The 19,133-nt window shown below is 40.7% G+C and overlaps 1 protein-coding gene across 6 annotated transcripts; it reads right to left on the bottom strand.

Moving 5' to 3' along the window:
• Positions 1-4,453: 4,453 nt before the first annotated feature.
• On the bottom strand, positions 4,454-18,211 carry tlcd3ba (TLC domain containing 3Ba). 6 transcript variants are annotated; one of them, XM_034295333.1, is made up of 8 exons: positions 17,402-18,211; positions 15,738-15,976; positions 14,949-15,557; positions 14,385-14,468; positions 12,289-12,514; positions 11,287-11,382; positions 10,661-10,770; positions 4,454-9,421 (listed from the first exon to the last, which is right to left on the bottom strand). In XM_034295333.1, exons 3-8 carry the CDS (start codon positions 15,065-15,067, stop codon positions 9,157-9,159), a joined length of 900 nt encoding a protein of 299 aa, XP_034151224.1. In that variant the 5' UTR covers positions 15,068-15,557; positions 15,738-15,976; positions 17,402-18,211; the 3' UTR covers positions 4,454-9,156. The 6 variants fall into 6 exon arrangements, with proteins under 6 accessions (XP_034151224.1, XP_010865831.1, XP_010865830.1 ...); XM_010867529.4 differs by lacking the exon at positions 15,738-15,976 and having other exon boundaries at positions 14,949-15,135; positions 15,424-15,557; XM_010867528.4 differs by lacking the exon at positions 15,738-15,976 and having other exon boundaries at positions 14,949-15,553.
• Positions 18,212-19,133: the final 922 nt, after the last annotated feature.

Raw genomic sequence — 19,133 nt, 5'->3', positions numbered from 1 at the left:
TCAGTTACTGGGATTTTCACGCACAACCTTTTCTAGGGTTTACAAAGAATGGTGTGAAAAGGGAAAAACATCCAGTATGCGGCAGTCCTGTGGGCGAAAATGCCTTGTTGATGCTAGAGGTCAGAGGAGAATGGGCCGACTGTTTCAAGCTGATAGAAGAGCAACTTTGACTGAAATAACCACTCGTTACAACCGAGGTATGCAGCAAAGCATTTGTGAAGCCACAACACGCACAACCTTGAGGCGGATGGGCTACAACAGCAGAAGACCCCACCGGGTACCACTCATCTCCACTACAAATAGGAAAAAGAGGCTACAATTTGCACGAGCTCACCAAAATTGGACAGTTGAAGACTGGAAGAATGTTGCCTGGTCTGATGAGTCCCGATTTCTGTTGAGACATTCAGGTGGTAGAGTCAGAATTTGGCGTAAACAGAATGAGAACATGGATCCATCATGCCTTGTTACCACTGTGCAGGCTAGTGGTGGTGGTGTAATGGTGTGGGGGATGTTTTCTTGGCACACTTTAGGCCCCTTAGTGCCAATTGGGCATAGTTTAAATGCCACGGCCTACCTGAGCATTGTTTCTGACCATGTCCATCCCTTTATGACCACCATGTACCCATCCTCTGATGGCTACTTCCAGCAGGATAATGCACCATGTCACAAAGCTCTAATCATTTCAAATTGGTTTCTTGAACATGACAATGAGTTCACTGTACTGAAATGGCCCCCACAGTTACCAGATCTCAACCCAATAGAGCATCTTTGGATGTGGTGGAACGGGAGCTTCGTGCCCTGGATGTGCATCCCACAAATCTCCATCAACTGCAAGATGCTATCCTATCAATATGGGCCAACATTTCTAAAGAATGCTTTCAGCACCTTGTTGAATCAATGCCATGTAGAATTAAGGCAGTTCTGAAGGCGAAAGGGGGTCAAACACAGTATTAGTATGGTATTCCTAATAATCCTTTAGGTGAGTGTATAAAATACAATTGATGTCATAAGTTACACAGTGCACAACTCTATGTTACAGAAGCATCATAAAACCAGAAACACAGGATGTCAGTGTGTCTAGGAAAAACTCCCTAGTAAGGTCCAGAATTAGGAAGTAACCTAAAGGGGTGACCAGTCCTCTTCTGGCTGTGCTGGGTGAAGATTGTGTACATTACCTTTTGGGTCACATCAAGGTTTTTGCATGATCTGACAACAAGCAGGTCAATAAATACAAGTTGGATGTGATCAGAATCCATAGGCAGAATCCACATCTGATGCATAACCAGGTGGGCAGGACAGGGACAATCAGATGTGGGCAGTGGCTGCAGGAATCATCAGGCGGTAACTTATTAGAATTTATTAGGATTAACCCCTTGAGATGTATCATCTCGTTTTACAACTTAAAAAATATAAGATAACAATTAACAATACATCACAAACAGGGAAACAACAAAACACCAACCAAAATAAAAAAAATATATACATAATAATAATAATAAATAAACAACCATACACATAACAACAACGATAGTTTCAATGATAGTGTTACCGGCCTCAGGCCTAGGGGTTTACCTGGGCCAGTAGCAAGTGCCACACAGGCAATTAAGACTGCGGAAGCAGAAGAGACGCAGCACAACTTTTAGTGCATTCGGTCTGAGCACATATTTATTTCTGCCAAAATCATCAACAATTTACAATTGTTCATTAAAACATTTCGTTATACAATTAATTCTTAAACTCCAGACGTATTCCGACAACCATCCATACACATAACAGTCATTCACTATAACATATTCACCTTAAGCTAACTAATCCATACAGATGAAAGCAGAATAGTCAGATGTAATTATCCCTTTCAATATAACTGTGTGTATGCCTTGTCATATGATTACATGTCCTGAGTAATTGTATAAATGTTACATGTCCATCCTTCGTTAACAGCATTTTGATTTCTAATATTTACTGGACATTACTTAATACAGTAACACAATAATTGTTCCCTCCAGGCATAGCTGTGTCTACTCAAATTAGCTATGAAAAGGTACCTCTGAAACTCGCGCGCCTAATACTAACTTCGCGCCAAAACCGTACTGAGGAAAGTAACTTGTAAAGTGTGGCTTCTTAAAACTTTAACACCTTTCTGGTACAACCTATAATATATTATACAAATTACAGTACATATCTGAATACAATATATTAACCCATGAGGAAAATACTCAAATACAAACTAGATGACTCCCAACTACTAGCAACATGAATGGCTAGCTTTCGCTTGGTGGAAAAAGTCACATTTCCTTCGCATTCAATAAAACTGTTACAGGTCCATCATTCACACATTTGTTTGCAGATTATCCTAACTAACTAGTTCATACAAATCACACAACTTTGACCCAAAACGAACATCTTTTAGAGAGTATTTTACATACCTGTGGAAGCAGAAGAGACGCAGCACAACTTTTAGTGCATTTGGTCTGAGCACATGTTTATTTCTGCGCGAACTCAGGACCGTTTCCTCCCTTATGCAACTCCACAGCAGCACCTATTGGTCAGGTGGAGTAACTACAGTTTTGTAACTGGTAAGACAATTGTTAAAATAATACACTATGTTCAAAAAATAAGGGGGGTGTCTGATAATAGGATTACCTTTTAATAGAGGCCATTTTCTAACCCTCCACAATAGCATGTGCAATCTACTTTAAAATAAAATAATATAGATTGTTTAAACAACCGAAATGAAGTAATGGATCTAATATCTACAGGCAAATTATTCTAATCTAATAGGGCTTTAAACATAAATGCTCTCTTACCAGAATGCCTAACTTGGTGGTTTGAAGAATAGAGAACAAAATATTGTTTGAGATAACTAGGATAATCAAAGTAAATGCATTTAAATATAAATTGGAGCCAGTGAATCTGCCTTCTCAGATTTAAAGATGGCCACTGAAGTGCATCATACATTGTACAGTGTTGAGTAGAAAAATAACATCCTAAAACAAATCTGCTAATTCTATTATAGGCAAAATTAAGTGAGGCAAGATCATATTTTAGTGCTGTCTGATAAACCACTTCACAGTAATCAAAAAATGTCAATATTAATTGAATAACTAGTTTCTTACGAACACTATACGAGAAGCAATTTCGAGATCGATGTAGAATACTCATTCCAACATTGACTTTTCGAAGAACATGATTAATGTGTGGTTTAAATGAAAGTTTAGAATCAAGCCATACACCAAGATATTTAATAGTATCAACTCTATGCAGAGGAGTACTGTCTTTACATGATATAACACAAGAACAGGTTTTGGAATTAAGTTTATATTTAGAACCAAATATCATAGTATATGACTTGGTTTTATTAGGTACTCATTTATTAGCCAAAAGCCAGTCTTGTAAACTATTAAAATCAGATTGAAGAGATAATTGAATTTGTAAAGGGTCAGGATGAGATGTATATATAACAGTATCATCCGCATACTGACAGTTTTTAAGAAGTAATGGTAGATTATTTACATAAATAGAAGAAAGTAGTGGTCCAAAAACTTGACCGGTAACACATCCAGGAAGACCCTCTGGCAGGGACCAGTATCTTGCCCAGGTTTGGGTTAGAGGACAGTCCTCCCAGGGGAACGTGCAACCCCCAGGCTAAACTTCATCATTAATTATTGCAGTGTTAAAACTAGGGACTGAGACAGGGGAGGCTAGACACTGCCTGCCATGTCTGAGGGGTTTGGGGGGTTGTAGTAGCTAGGATCAAGACAGGACTGACTGACCCTAGTCTCTGGGCACAATAATATAGCAGCATAAAATTCAGGGCTGAAACACAGGTGTCCACAGACAGTGGCCCTGTCTGAAGGCAAGCCTGGGAGGCACCCTCCCCCTTGTCCGAGCTAGAGGACAGTCCTCCCAGTAGAACAAGCTGCCACTACCAGATTTAACTTAACCATAGATTATTTACTTGAGCTTCCGTTCGCCCTTAATGTTTTCAGATCATCTGGATGTTAGGAAACAAAATTGGAAATTATTTAAATAAACATCCCTGATTCTTTGATAACATATCCCTTTAGGTACATCCAATACTGTACATTACTTCTGCCCCATCCCTCAGCTTTTTACCGAAACATTGGAAAGTGGGTACACTGGAAATACTGAATTTTATTTTCAGAATTTTATTTTTCTTTCACTATTTCACAACCATCAGTTGTCCACATTTCGGTCCCAAGGAATTTAATTGCAGAGTCAAAATGAGCTACTTACAGATCAATATGGCTTTTTAGATTGTAATGAACAAAGTAACGTCCAGAAAGTGACCTGTATAAACTGTCTATAGATGTCTATTGGTATGATACCCCAAACAACATTTTTGGGGGAATGATCAGAAGAACTAAAACCATGAAAAGTGAGATATTGAATGAAATTAATGGACTCAACCCAAGAATCTTCTTTATGCACAAACAGTAGGGAGGATTTTATTGTTCAATCTGTTTTAAAGCAAAACTTGCCACAAAGATCTACACCAAATTGACACTGGTGCTTATTGTCAGAATCTGTGCAGTGCTGTAAGAATGGCAGAATCAAGATGTCACGTTGGTAGTCAGAACTGGAGAGGAAAGTGCATTTGATCAGCCAAACGAATGGGTCTGCATCCAAAATGGCGCCCTGCTCCCTGCATGTTGTACAATGCAGGGTATTGGATGCCCTTTCAGATGTACGATGTAGGATACTGGATGACTTTTGGATGTGTGGTGAGGGTATTGGATGCCCTTTCAGATGTACGATGTAGGATACTGGATGACTTTCGGATGTGTGGTGAGGGTATTGGATGCCCTTTCAGATGTACGATGTAGGATACTGGATGACTTTCGGATGTGTGGTGAGGGTATTGGATGCCCTTTCAGATGTACGATGTAGGATACTGGATGACTTTCGGATGTGTGGTGAGGGTATTGGATGCCCTTTCAGATGTACGATGTAGGATACTGGATGACTTTCGGATGTGTGGTGAGGGTATTGGATGCCCTTTCAGATGTACGATGTAGGATTCTGGATGACTTTCGGATGTATGGTGAGGGTATTGGATGCCCTTTCAGATGTACAATGTAGGATACTGGATGACTTTCAGATGTGTGGTGAGGGTATTGGATGCCCTTTCAGATGTACGATGTAGGATACTGGATGATTTTCGGATGTGTGGTGAGGGTATTGGATGCCCTTTCAGATGCAAACAGGACTTTACATTGAGGAACCTATAGTTAGTCAGGCAGCAGCCAATACAGAACACAAGCCTGTTAGTACACAGGGTATAGATCATTTATATAAGTATTCATATGTACATTCAAATCTCTTCAATAAATAACAGACATACATTGGAATACATTTGCAAAAAAATAATACAATATGGAAGATATACAGTCGATTGTTTTCATAACACTTTCCATGACAGAGGACACATTGAAATGTAGGAACTGGTAAAATAGGCAATGGCATTTTATTCCCTGTGAGCAAAGCATTGGTTTGTATATTTTTTCAACCCCTCAAAACAAATGTTTAACCAAAAAGACAAAGAAAATAAAGATGTTCAATATCTTGTGCTCAGGGGGTTTGACACAGAACCATAATTTGCAACAGACTACTGTGAATCTGTTGCAAGTGCAGAAGACAATGTCAGTTTTTACTTCATTCAACTAGTATATTAACTTCCATAACCAACTCACTCACTCAAAGTGTGTCTTCTTAAACTAAACTTTCCAATTGAGGCCAACTGGTATTTATTTTAGGGCAGTTTCAGCGACTGCTTTCATAAGGTACTACAGAAGAACACAGCTCTTGTGTTGAAGATGACCCAATATACTCCAACCTTTGATATAACAAACATTAGTAAACATAGAATTCATTGACATTTAATTTGACAACAAACTCTAATGTTCCAATCTCTTGTAGTCAGACACTTAGGTCTAATTTTAGGTATGCACATTAATGTTGATCATACAATGTCCAAATCAATCAGTGCCTTTTTTGTATATACAGTTATAGCATGAATAAAAAAACAAAAAAAAAACATTGTAACAAAACATTTTTAAAATGTCCTCAATAAGCCATTTTAGAAAGTTCTTGCCATAGTAAATAGTACTTTTAAGTTACCTGTTTAACTGTTTCCAGGTTAATATTAGCCAATGTCAATAAGCCATTCTCTCATTCCTATCATGCAGTAGTTATAGGACAGAAAACAGCAATAAATATAGTTTTGCATTTTAAGCGGCAGTCCCTTTATCTATTCCATTTTCTTCCGGTGCAGGATAGTATTATTAACATAATTGAAAATACAATTAATAGAACAGTAGTTCCCATTCAAGTCAACAATTTGTCCGGTCTATTCATTATATTTTCATGGATTTTATCCAATCTGATAGGCTAGATCACTTTTGAAAGAAATAAAACATCCCCCGGTGATTTAAACTTAGTAGTAGTGCCCTATATAGGGAAAAGCGTGCAACCTTTAACGACACAAAAACATAAATTAAAATCACAAGGGAAAAAACTAAATTATATCAAAATAATGGTAGAAAGTGGCGAGAAATGAATATGTGGAACCTGTATTTAGCTTTATATTAATCCCTCACACCCTGTACATAGTTCCTTCTATTTGGACACTATTTAGACCCAAGATAAGTTGACAATTCTTTTTAGTTTTATTGACATAAGTTAGGGGTGATTATCTCAAGTCTGAATAATGCTTTCAGTTCACTGTCAGTGTTTTAGTGTCTTCTTTGGGACCATCCTAAAAGTTCATCAAAAAAAAGAGTCGGGTACCACAGTAGGCAGTGCAGTCCAGCAGTATCAGTTGTCGGTCAGTGCAATGCAAAAATGAAGTTGTACACAACTTGAAATCCTTAATAGTACTGTTCAAGATCATATAGGACTCCCATACATAAGCAGACTTTAGAAGCCCAGTAGAATGCCACCTGCAAAATGCCAGTAGAAATGTACATTGCTTATGGAATTGACTGTAGAATGAAAGTACAATGGCTGTACAATGCTTGTGGAATGCCGGTAGAACACCAGTACAATGGCTATACACAATTGTGTATATGCCTGTAGAACGCTCATAGAACAGTGCAAGAACGCCTGCAGAATGCTTTTGGAAATGCCCCCTAAAACACCTTGTACAATGTCAGTGGATTCTAGAACCTGGGTTGGGTCTACAGGAGATCCTTTCAAAGCAGCCTTCTCTATTATTACATAATCAGTGATAAAAGAAGTCTTCCTTATACACAGGTACTGTGCACGTTAGACTATTGTTATGTCATTTAGATTGGGGGATTATGTGACATAATAATTGACAATAATCATTTATTCAACTTCTATAGCGCTTTTCATTATAGAAAATAATCTGAAAGCGCTTGTAAAAGCAAAATAAAATAAAATTACAACAATAGAGTAGGTCTTGAATAGAATCCCCTGACAGAGCTGAAGGTTTTCAGCAGAATGACCTTTAAGAGGAACATGGCTTGAACAGAGTGAGGACCAATGTGTTCAACAAGGGACGATCAGGTCCTCCGGAGGCAGGCAGCACAGCCCACCCAGCTCTTGGTCTCACCAGCACCTTGCCAATCTCTGCCATCCAACCACGACCTCTCCAAAGCTGGTCTGCCCTCCACTTTCACCCCATCGTCCTCGAAGTTGCAGACGTTGCTCCCCAAGCTCAACACCAACTGAACCATACAATTCCTCCGAAACTATACAGAAACACTCAGAGTAGATCTGAATGTCCTTCATTTCAGTCCTTTGTAGATCTCCAGATAATAGGTGACACCTCAGTGCAGATTTTCAATACAAATATTCAAAAGAAAACAATCAACTAGCTCCAACGAGTTGATTGCAGAAAAGTACAATTTCTACTCAATTCTTATGGATAAGAGAAATAAATTGTTAGACACAACTGATCAGCATTTAATTAGCAACTAAAATAGAAAAAGTTCTTAAAAAGTTATTAAAATAGCAGAGCAATCAGCCTAGGTTACCATAAAGGTGCCATGGCAACCATAATCTAGACATATAACTCCTATCCTGACATTGTTTAGATCTAGTAAGTCACACAAACTTTACCCTGTTGTGTATTGAAGACAGCTTTCCTGGACTTGGGAGAGTGATTGGTGTTCACTATTTCCCCTTTTTTTCTTAGTTCATGCATTTTCAACATTCTCTCTCTCCACTTTCAACTGAAATGGGAAGGAGGGGGCACAGACAGGAATCAAACTACTATCCGTACTAAGAAATCCCAAAACATGAATTTAAAAAAGTGTCGACATTAATGAATAAATAAATAAATGCTTAGTATGAGAGCAATATAAAATCCTAAAATGGCATTTACTCAAATGCTGTTCTGAAAGTTTTTGGGGATATTGCCTCTTCTCACACTTTTTCTCTCAAAGGACAAAAGGGCAAGAGAGAGAATTTTTGAAGGAATAGAAGGCAGAACGAATCAATCCCAGAGACGCCCATCCATGTCCCTCTGTCCCAGAATCAGACACACTCAGTCGATCCAAACTGAATGTTTGATGTTGATCGACAAGCAATCCCAAGTAGAAATGCTGGTATTGTCTTTTCCCAACTGACTGCAGTCCCTAAATTCCATAAGTTCCCAGATAATGATTGACTAAAAATATTTCTCTACATTATCATACATTCCTACATTACCCTTATCTACACCAGAACAGTCTTTCAACAGATGAGTAACTTAAACTCAGTCAAGTTTTTTCACACTTCTAGTCACCTCTCTATCAATACCTATCCATCAATGTGTTATCATTTTGGTTTCCCCCATTTTTTAACCGTCCTATCGATCTCTATCGCTCCTTGCTTTTACTCTCATTCTATCAGTTGCTCTCCTTCCAGAGGTCCATGTAACGCTAAAGCAACAATGGAGAGAGAGAGCGGTATTGAGTATTAGAAACTTGCCTTCTCTCTCTCCTCTTCTCTAGGTTACAACGTAGATACAGTGCGTGATGAGGTCACTTCTTCTCGTCTTCCATTTTGGCTGGTTGTTTTGGCTCCAGTGTCATTGCAATACAATTCTTCAATACGTTCTTCCCTCCCCCATGCTGGCCTGGCTCCCTCCCCCACGGTGATCTCTCCTCCTCTCTGTTATTCATTCTCTCAGTGCGCGCCTGTCTCAGTGTCTGCTTGGCTGTAGCCATTGGCTGGTGGTGGTAAGGGATTTCTCTTGCCGGAGCAACAGCCTTTGTCAGACTTGTTTTGGGACGCCGGGGATTGGGAGCGCGAGGCCCCAGTGAAAAGGCGGAAGGCACCCCTGCAGATAAGGGTGAACCAGTAGACCTGCGGGGCCATGAGGCAGAAGGCCCCCAAGTTGCACTGCCAGGGGGCAACCAAGGGCACTGTGTACAGGGGGATAGAGGCATACCTGCAACACAAAGGTTGAGGGTTAATGTTGCAAGCTTTATTTTTGTAGCACCCTCTGCCTAAACTTTGGTTATTTGAACATGACTTACAAACACTGTTATCGGGTTCAATAATTAGCCTTTTGTACAGGTCAACTCGTCTAAATGCAAAATTTGAACTTTGAACCCACAGATTTAATCCAAACAAGCAAGGAATGCTTGATTAAAGTAGATAACAAAAAGCTAAATACAAATAAGCAAGATCATGTCATTCACACATTCTTTTGAGTTACTATTTACTGACTGCCTGAGTAGCTCCTGTAGGTTAGCAGATTGTAGCCTGTATATACTTTAAGAAAATATGATAAAAATGCATAGATAAAGTTGGGAAAAGACAGACAGACAGAGAACCAGACAGACAGACAGTGTCCAGTGTGTTACCTACTGCAGGCTTAGTAGTGGTATGGGAAGACAGACAGAGAGACAGACAGTGTCTAGTCTGTTACAAGCTGTAGGCATAGTACAGGTAAGGGAAGACAGACAGAGAGCCAGACAGACAGAGAGTGTCCAGTATGTTACAAGCTGTAGGCATAGTACAGGTAAGGGAAGACAGACAGAGAGCCAGACAGACAGAGAGCCAGACAGACAGCCAGACAGACAGACAGAGAGTGTCCAGTATGTTACCTGCTGTAGGCGTAGTACAGGTAAGGGAAGACAGACAGAGAGCCAGACAGACAGAGAGACAGAAAGCCAGCCAGACAGACAGACAGAGAGCCAGACAGACAGACAGAGAGCCAGACAGACAGACAAACAGACAGAGAGCCAGACAGACAGACAGAGAGACAGACAGACAGAGTGTCCAGTATGTTACCTGCTGTAGGCGTAGTACAGGTAAGGGAAGACAGACAGACAGACAGATAGAGAGCCAGACAGACAGACAGAGAGACAGACAGAGAGCCAGACAGACAGACAGAGAGACAGAGAGTGTCCAGTATGTTACCTGCTGTAGGCGTAGTACAGGTAAGGGAAGACAGACAGAGAGCCAGACAGACAGAGAGACAGACAGAGAGCCAGACAGACAGAGAGCCAGACAGACAGACAGACAGACAGACAGAGAGTGTCCAGTATGTTACCTGCTGTAGGCGTAGTACAGGTAAGGGAAGACAGACAGAGAGCCAGACAGACAGAGAGACAGACAGAGAGCCAGACAGACAGAGAGCCAGACAGACAGACAGACAGACAGAGAGTGTCCAGTATGTTACCTGCTGTAGGCGTAGTACAGGTAAGGGAAGAGCAGAACTCGGCAGATGAAGAAAGTGACCAGCATTAGAGCACCGTTCACTTTATGAAGCAGAGTGTGCTGCTTCTTATACTGATGGAAAGTGAGAAAAAGAGTGAGAAAGAGGGGGTGGGAAAGAGAGAGAGAAAGAGGAAGAAATTTAAGCAAGGTGAAGGTCAGAAAGAGAGAGATGGAGCTCAGGTGAATTGTTGACAAAAATCAAATCACAGAAAACAACCATGTTAACATGAAAGCTGGTAAGTAAGCTATCCAGAATCAGAAAGAATCCGCTCTTAAAATGCTGCATGAAAAGTTGGAGACAGGAAGGCTAAGAGAAGGAAGACGAGGGGCAGAAAGAGAAACCAGGAAAGAGAGAGAAAGAACAAAAGTAGACAGAAGACAAACAGCAGGAAAATGGGATAGAAAAGACTGGGAGGAGGTAGACATGAAAAGAGAAATAAAGAAAGGGAAGGAAGGAGAGAGAGAACGTGAGGAGAAAAAGGGAAAGAAAGAGCGACAGAAGAAAGAGAAAGTGAGAGGAAAACGAGAGGAAGGAAAAGCCAGAATTGAAAGTGAAAAAACGAGGAGAGGTAGATGAGCGAGTGTTACCTGGATGAGGACTTTCCCCAGGCAGACGGACGGAGTGCTGAGTTCAGCCAGGAACATGACACCCTGGAAATAATCCCCTTTACCCTGCCTCCAGAACTGACAGAAAGGTTGAGAGAGATAGAAGGCAAGAGAGATGGAGACAGAAAGAGAGAAGGCCATGATGTGGCCAGACAGACAAATAAAGAATTGCTCTCACACACACAAACACATAAGAATGGGAAAATGTCAAATAAAAAAGGAACCATCACATTCTATTCTAGGAGTGTTTCCTCTTTGGTTCTCAACTGTTCCTGTTTTGTTCCTCAAGGGGGAGCTCCAATGACATGACATCACACTATCATATAAATTTGGCAGTTGTCTTTAAAAAATAATTTTTAATGTCTTCATACATTTTGAATTGCTTGAAGATGTCTTTAATTTGGGCTGCCGAGCCGCTGCCAGTAATTAGTCTCCAAGGAGATGGAAGGCAAGTTTGGATTGGAGCAAACAAGTGTCTGCAGCAAATTTTAGGGATCAAAAATCAAATCACCCTCTAATCATCACCTTTAAGGGCTAGTAGTATGTCTGCATGAGTCTGTCTGTGCACATTTTAATATACTTTTGATGAAAAATGTATTAATAAATTAATAAAAAAAGTAAACTTTTCATGGATTAAATCGAAGAAAAGCCATTCCATGCATTAGATATATTCCAAAGCTAGCACAACTGAATTCAGGTGAGCTAGTTCAGGACAACATTGTGAAAGGTCAGGGGGTCACCAGGATAGTTCTGAAAACCACAGGGTTGAGGGTACGGTGTTGATTAGGTTGTTTGCAGGGGTTCGGGTGAGGAAGAATTAGGATCAATATAAGATATATTTAAGGGAAATTACTTGATGTCCACATTTAGATAGCAGAGTTAGAACCATGTGTGCATGATGCATGTGAGCATCCTTTTCCATTCATTACATTTCCCTCTTTAGACATAGACAAGACCACAGCAACAAGATTGTTCGACAGTTACCACGGAGACTGGGAAGCACACGGTCACCATGACGACGTGGTGCAGCACCATGAGGAACTCGCGGCGCAGGTAGCTGGCCACGGCAGAGCCGACTGGCTTAGGCCTGACGATGTCCTCCTCGTGGCCTTTGACCTGCAGCTTGTACCAGTAGCACAGGAACATGGCGTAGATGTCATATGCAAAGTAGGGCACCGCAAACAGGATGTAGGTACTGGTCAACCAGTGTCTGGGGGGGGGAAATTGTTACAACACTGTTCATAGCTAATAACATAACATTTCAATATCTTTTAGAACATTTCCCAAAATGTTAACTATTTCTAAATCTTCATATATAGTTGTTATTATCAAATTGCTTTGGCAATATATATAAGTTTCCCCTACCAATGAAGACCCCTAAAATGTATATTTAATAAAAAAAAAGAGAAAAACAAGTAATAGAAAGACAGGTGCATCTTTCTAAAATGTCAAATAGTTTTTCTTCCAGATTTGTTATTCTTTCTTTGTATTATATCTTTTTACATTTTCACTTGCTTTGCCAATGTAATTAAATGCTTCCCATGCCAATAAAGCCATTTTAAATTGAAATGGTGTAACAGTTGTAAGTTTATGTAATAATGTTTACCAATAATGTTTGGACTACTGATGGTAATGTGGCTAACATAATGTGGCTATGATGTGGCTAACATTTATATTTAGATAATTTAGCAGACACTCTGATCTAGAGCAACTTACAGTACAGAGTACATACATGTTTAATACTTTTGCCATAGTTTCATTAATGTGAAGCTCCAGCATTCTGGATGACAGGGTGTTAAATGCCCAGCCCAGATGCCCAGGCCCGGGGCGGGAGTGTGATTTAGAGGGGTGCGTGATTTGGTTGTTAAATGAGCTGGCAGTCACATGAGCACCTTCCAACTTTGACTTGTAAATGAGCACAGGAAGGAGGGGCAGTATCCCTCTCCTCTGGCTCTTCCAAGTCTCAAATTTCATTTTCTTCACTTTTTTGGCACTGGGAAAAAAAATTATATGACCAAATTGAAAATAATCATATTTTCCTGTTCTCCCATCCAATCAATTTGGCGGCATGGGCTGTTTCACATTGTAATCTTAGTTAGGCACTGTCTCACAGGATCTTGCTGAATCTCAAAAGGATATCTCATGAATAGCATTGGATCTCACAGAATCTCTGTGTAACAGGAAATCAAAGATTCTCACAGGGTTTCTCATGCCACATTTCCACTGGTGCTTTACCCCGGTACCAGGGCTACACCAGTGATTTATGCTAATGTTGGCTCCAGAATCTCCTGTTTCCACTATACATTTGGTACCAAGGACTTTAGGATGGAGGGAGGAGTAAACTATCAACACAATTAGATTCCAGTTACAACATGCTTTGTTTTCTATTGAGTCAATGGCATCGTACCACCATCAGTCGTTCCAACTCATCGGTCGTTCCAAGAGTCTTTGCGTCCCTGTCCTGTTGCTTAATTTCTTTATTTTATCAGATCAAAACCAATAAGAGAAGCCTACACATTGCTATTTAAATAGCACACCATGCAGCGTTTTCGCAACATGTAATGCGTCAACCCGCAAACCCCTAAAGTCTGGGGTTTGGCAAAAAGTGAGATCTGGGCCACTCGGCCATAGACTAGTGGCTGACTGGCGCTGGCCCGTGTCAATGGAAAAATGTCTGGACTTTAGAGTAAAACACCCGTGTTTGGCAACAGTGGAAACAAGGCATCAGTGTCATAGGATCACACCAGAATCACACCAGGAAAGCTTGACGAAAAATAAACCTTTCCCAGATGTGTTTTGAGAAGCTACTCTTAAATTCCCACAGCAGAATGTTGCCGCCTAGGTTTCTGGCTACTGTGTGACAGTATTAGCTACAGTTTCTAAAATAGTGATGCTGGCCCCGGGACAGACAGAAGTTAATTGAGTTGAAATCCTAATTAGCTTAGTGGAGACACACGGTGAGTTGAATGACACGAACACACACACTTCAACATTTTATTTTAGTTTCACACATCTGACGCACACATGCAAACACAAAGTTTTGCAGCAAGTTTAATGCACTATCATCCTTTAATACTCACTGGTCCTCAATGACATCCTTGCAGGAAGATGCAATGACGTAGCCAGCTGAGGAAGCCATGATGGCTTGAATGGATGAGACCAGCCTGGTAGGGAGTGAAAGTTGAGGTTTCAATGTATATATTCATACCCATACAAACCCCATAGAAATACTATTTTCAACAATGTAAACCAAATGAGCGTAGTTTAAAATGTCAAGCTAAGCAGAATGGCATACAGAATAATGTAGAATTTTAATTTGATCACCCTGTTGCAGGAGCAGAAGTGTATTTAATGTGTAAGAACTGTTTGTGAAGATAAAGGAGAAAAGATTGAGGAAAGATATGTAGACTGGATTCAAATCCACACTGCAGAGGAACATGCAAACTGGAGGCAGCAGCCTAGACCGCTGGACTCCCTCAGTATCAAGCCTAACAGAAATGTTTATGAAGTCCAGAAACCAAGCCTTCCAGGTTTTGTAAGCCCTGCTAATGATTTATTTTATGCCTGCTACATTAAGGTCAAAAGGTGAGGGATAGTCTGACTCATATACTTGGTTAAGTGTGTATGTGTGTGTTTGTTTGTACCTGGCCGACACGATAGTGGCATCTCCCTCGCTCCAGCCCAGGCCATTCTTCAGGCATCTCTTCGATAGTAGGAATAGTCCCGGGAAGAAGATGGAACCGGCAGCAACGATCCTCAGCATGGTCCCAGAGTGTGTGTATATTAACGGATGTACACGTGTCTCAATAGCCTAGCACCTGCCACGAACCACTTCAAAAGTGGGGACAATTAAAAGGCCGACTATATGATACAGTCCCAAAAAGACGGTAGCACAGTCTCAAACCCCAATTTATTGTTAGAGATTAAGTGCCTGGCGAATAACAAGGTATTGTCAACTGCATACCAACAGTTAGTAACATTACGCTGGTTTGCTGTGTGTGTGCGTGTGCGTGTGGTCAAATGGTGTACATGTTATTATTTACAAGACTAAAAGCTAGTTTGTAGATATTTTTGGGGAATGAATGGTTGTTACGGTTAACGTTAATGAAAGAAGTGTACTTGGGAAAGATGGGATTACGACAGAGCCGTAGGCGGTGCGTTTGTTAACTCCTCGCATATCCCTTTCACCTCCCAGCTTTCACCTCCCTGCTTTCACCTCCTCGCTCATAACCAGAGGAGGCCTAGTTGGCTTTCTGAGAAAGAGAGTGAGGGCCAGAGAGGGAAAAAGAATGTGGAAAATAAATACATACATTCATACACATATGTATATATGTGAAAATATATATATGAAAATGAGGGGGGGCAAGAGAGATCAATAAAAGTCTGTTTCCACACATACCTTGCTAAATGTAACTATATAACATCCAACAAACCTTTTTTATATCACAAACCCTTTATTCAGGGTCAACAGGCAGCTTTTTCAAACATGACCCGAATCGGACCAACTCAAGACATGTGCGGATCATCTTCACTACACTCTAATCTTACCAATGCAGACCCATCCATTAACTGCACTGTATTGCCAGCTGTACTGGCTGAGCTATGTCGCTACATTGGGGAATTCATGAATTGATGTTTTCCACTATCATTGTTCTCTAGGTCAATGTATGTACTTACATAGGGGGACCGAAGAGAGACAGGATAGGTGAAGGGAGACAGACAAACAGAGATAGACAAACAGACGAACAGATACAAAGAGAAGCACGTTAATTAAGAGAACGAGAGACAGAGTAAAAGGCAGAGAAAAAAAAATACTGAAATATAGAGACAACTAGGAAGCGAGAGAGACAAAGTTAGAAAGACACAGAGAAAGAAAGGCTGGAACCAAAATAGATTTAGAAAGGGATTAGAAAATTGGAGATTTAGACAGATTACGGCTGAGAGAGAGGGAATTAGTGAAAGACAGAGACACGGATGCAGGGGGAGAAGAAGTGGAGACCTGGTGACAGATGACAAAGAGGATGGGTGGCCTGTGTGTGTGTGTGTGTGTGGTGGTGGGGGGGGGGGGGGTTCGGGGCGGGGGCCTATTGTTTCATGCTCTGTGTTGGACCTTAGGAGGAGACGATGCATCACAGCACAACAGGTTTATCACATAACTAACAGATGTTTGCATCTGCATGCGCTGGGCATATTGACACTTTCTAATTGAGCTTAGCTAACAGTTTTAACAATTTTCATCACAAGCAATGACTATCTGACTAGACAGGCGGCCTTGCAGCAATTTAGCGAATGGGTAATAAAATAAGCTGTGCTGTCCCCCATGACACCAAATATTCCCCATATTCACGTTTCAATTTTGCTATTTTGGTTAAAAAACGTGGGCTACTGGTCAAAACCTAGCTGGCAGGCCCGCGCAACAACGTGTCAGACGACAGAAATACGCAATGCGCGTAGATCCCCTATTAAAAAATAACGGGACAGGTCATTTTTTAAGTAGTTACCCTAGAGTTATCACGACCCGTTGCGTCAACCAAACTACAAAAACAATCACGTTATTTTGAAAACAGTGGCATGGTTCCGTATCTGCATACTATGCTAACCTTTGTCATAATAGTTGCCACTTAACTGTATTGCAGTCTGTGCTAGCCTATAAACCGGGTAAAACAATCTAGCAAATTGAGTGCGAAAAACTGCAAGTTCACTATATATAAACTAGGCCTTTGGCTTTGGATACATTTACCTGTAGTCGTTCCAATTGCTGGGTGATTGAAGCTTGCTGTGCGGCACGCGAGTTCTATAGCGATAACAGGCAAGCAAGGGTGACCGTCTAGCCTGGCTTCAGTTTGACTGACAATGCATGTGCTAGCTAACCAACCAACATGCGATCTATGACACTGACAGATTATTCAGGCCTACAGGCTAACGCGTGACAGTTTGCAACTGACTGACTGAGTGACTGTCTCACACACACACACACACACACACACACTTTATTATCTAGTCATATAGCTGCGTTTTGTGTCTCGGAGCATAGATAGTTAAAGTGAAGAGCAGTTAGAATATGGGCAAATTGTCAGTGAAAAAAATATACATTTACATTTAGGTGGTGTGGCGTCCTGTCCTGCGGCCCGGTCGGTCCTGGTAAAGCTCAGGGAGAAATCAGTGTAATTGTGTCCCGGTGGAAATATGTTACATGTCGCAAAGTGTGCCACATGTTTTGTTTTCTTAATCCGAATACTATCTTGGATACCTGCACAACTCAAGTAGGGCAAAATGAGATAAGGCGCGTCAACCAAGACAAATGTATGCTTGTGTCAATGCGTGCATGTGTCCTTCCCCGCTTCTGGCGTGTGGTCCTTCTTGTCCGAATCAGAATCCAGACTCCCACCCTGACGTTTTGTCTTCCAAACGTCGCCGAATTCAAACAATACTATTTCACACCACCAAAAACGCAAGTGTAGTTTTGATTAAAATTGCGAAGGCACTACTGCCTCTTCTTCCTTTTGGTCGCATTAGCCTAGGCTATCTGCACCGTTATAATGCCATATCGGGCGACCCTGTCGCTTGCTGGAGAATATTCGATAGAATTACTTGTGAAGTCACAGTTGTAAATTATTTTAGGACCTGTCGGACCGAATTCCTTCTCGTAAAATACATTTCAGCGAACACTATCTTTTTTGTCTTCAGTATTTTAAAAAAATCATCGAGTTTTGCACGACTGTCCAGCTGTGGATAAAGTGAAGCCTTTAAGCCGGCTACATAATATCTGGTTCGTAGCCATCTCCACCCCCTTGGTCCTTGAACAGGGTAGGTCGGTAGGAAAAGGTATAACGTTATAGAGATGGAAAGAGGTTTCCTCATCTGTATTGCATATCCTTGCTGTTATAACGTTTGTTTTAGCATGGGCGTCATCATAGAGCACACACACTACGCCCCTTTTTTGCGTATATAGTTCTGGACGGGAAGTGAAACGGGTTATGGGCTAAATTGGTCCGGGTCTGAAACGCAGCCATCTATGATCCTGAAATATTTATGCCCACATGGTCCTGGGGTAACAACATCAAGAGGCCTAACAGCAAAGTAATCTAAATTAATTGTAAATGAAAATTTTATTATTATTCGTTTTTTTTAGAGGGGGGTGTCCATGTCATCATTATGTTGCTTGATTGTGTTTTGAGCATCATCTAACCCCAGGGGGGCATCTTACCTCAGTAGCTGGAAAAAAATGCCAGTTTCCTAAAGAATAAATTGTATTAAATACAAATGAATCTGTCAACTGTAGCCATTTATTTAACTCCATAATCCATTACCCTAAGCATAGCCTTCTTAAACATAAAAATAAAAAAATCACTAAGCTTTTTTTTGTTTCAGTAAATATACATTGATCTTAGGGGGGTGTCTTGCCCCATGTTACCCTATTAGATGCTGTACCAGTTAGGCTTCAGGGATCATGCTTATTAATAAGCAGCACACATGACTGGTAATGCAGATCAATATCAGTTTTGGAGTCATTTCTGGGGGAAGATATTTTATTTTAGGTAGGGGTCAGGCAGACTTTTATTCATATTAATTTAACAGTAGTTTTAGTTTGTTTAAAGATGTTTACTAAAATTAAGCAAATGCTTTAGGTGCTTATGTTTATAAAGGGATTCTATCACCTGGAATGTCAACAAACTGTTTGTCAATTACAGCAATTTATTTACCAAAGATTAAGCTGTGATATGTACTTGTATAAGTTATGGCTTTTACTTATTTTGAAATATACATACTGTATAACAGTAGCGTTGTTAGGCCTGGGGGTCCGGGGCTAAAGCCCCGGTTCTTTTATG

The sequence above is a fragment of the Esox lucius genome, chromosome 11, assembly GCF_011004845.1.
Source record: "Esox lucius isolate fEsoLuc1 chromosome 11, fEsoLuc1.pri, whole genome shotgun sequence".
NCBI lineage: Eukaryota > Metazoa > Chordata > Actinopteri > Esociformes > Esocidae > Esox > Esox lucius.
This window is presented reverse-complemented; position numbering and strand designations above follow the sequence as displayed.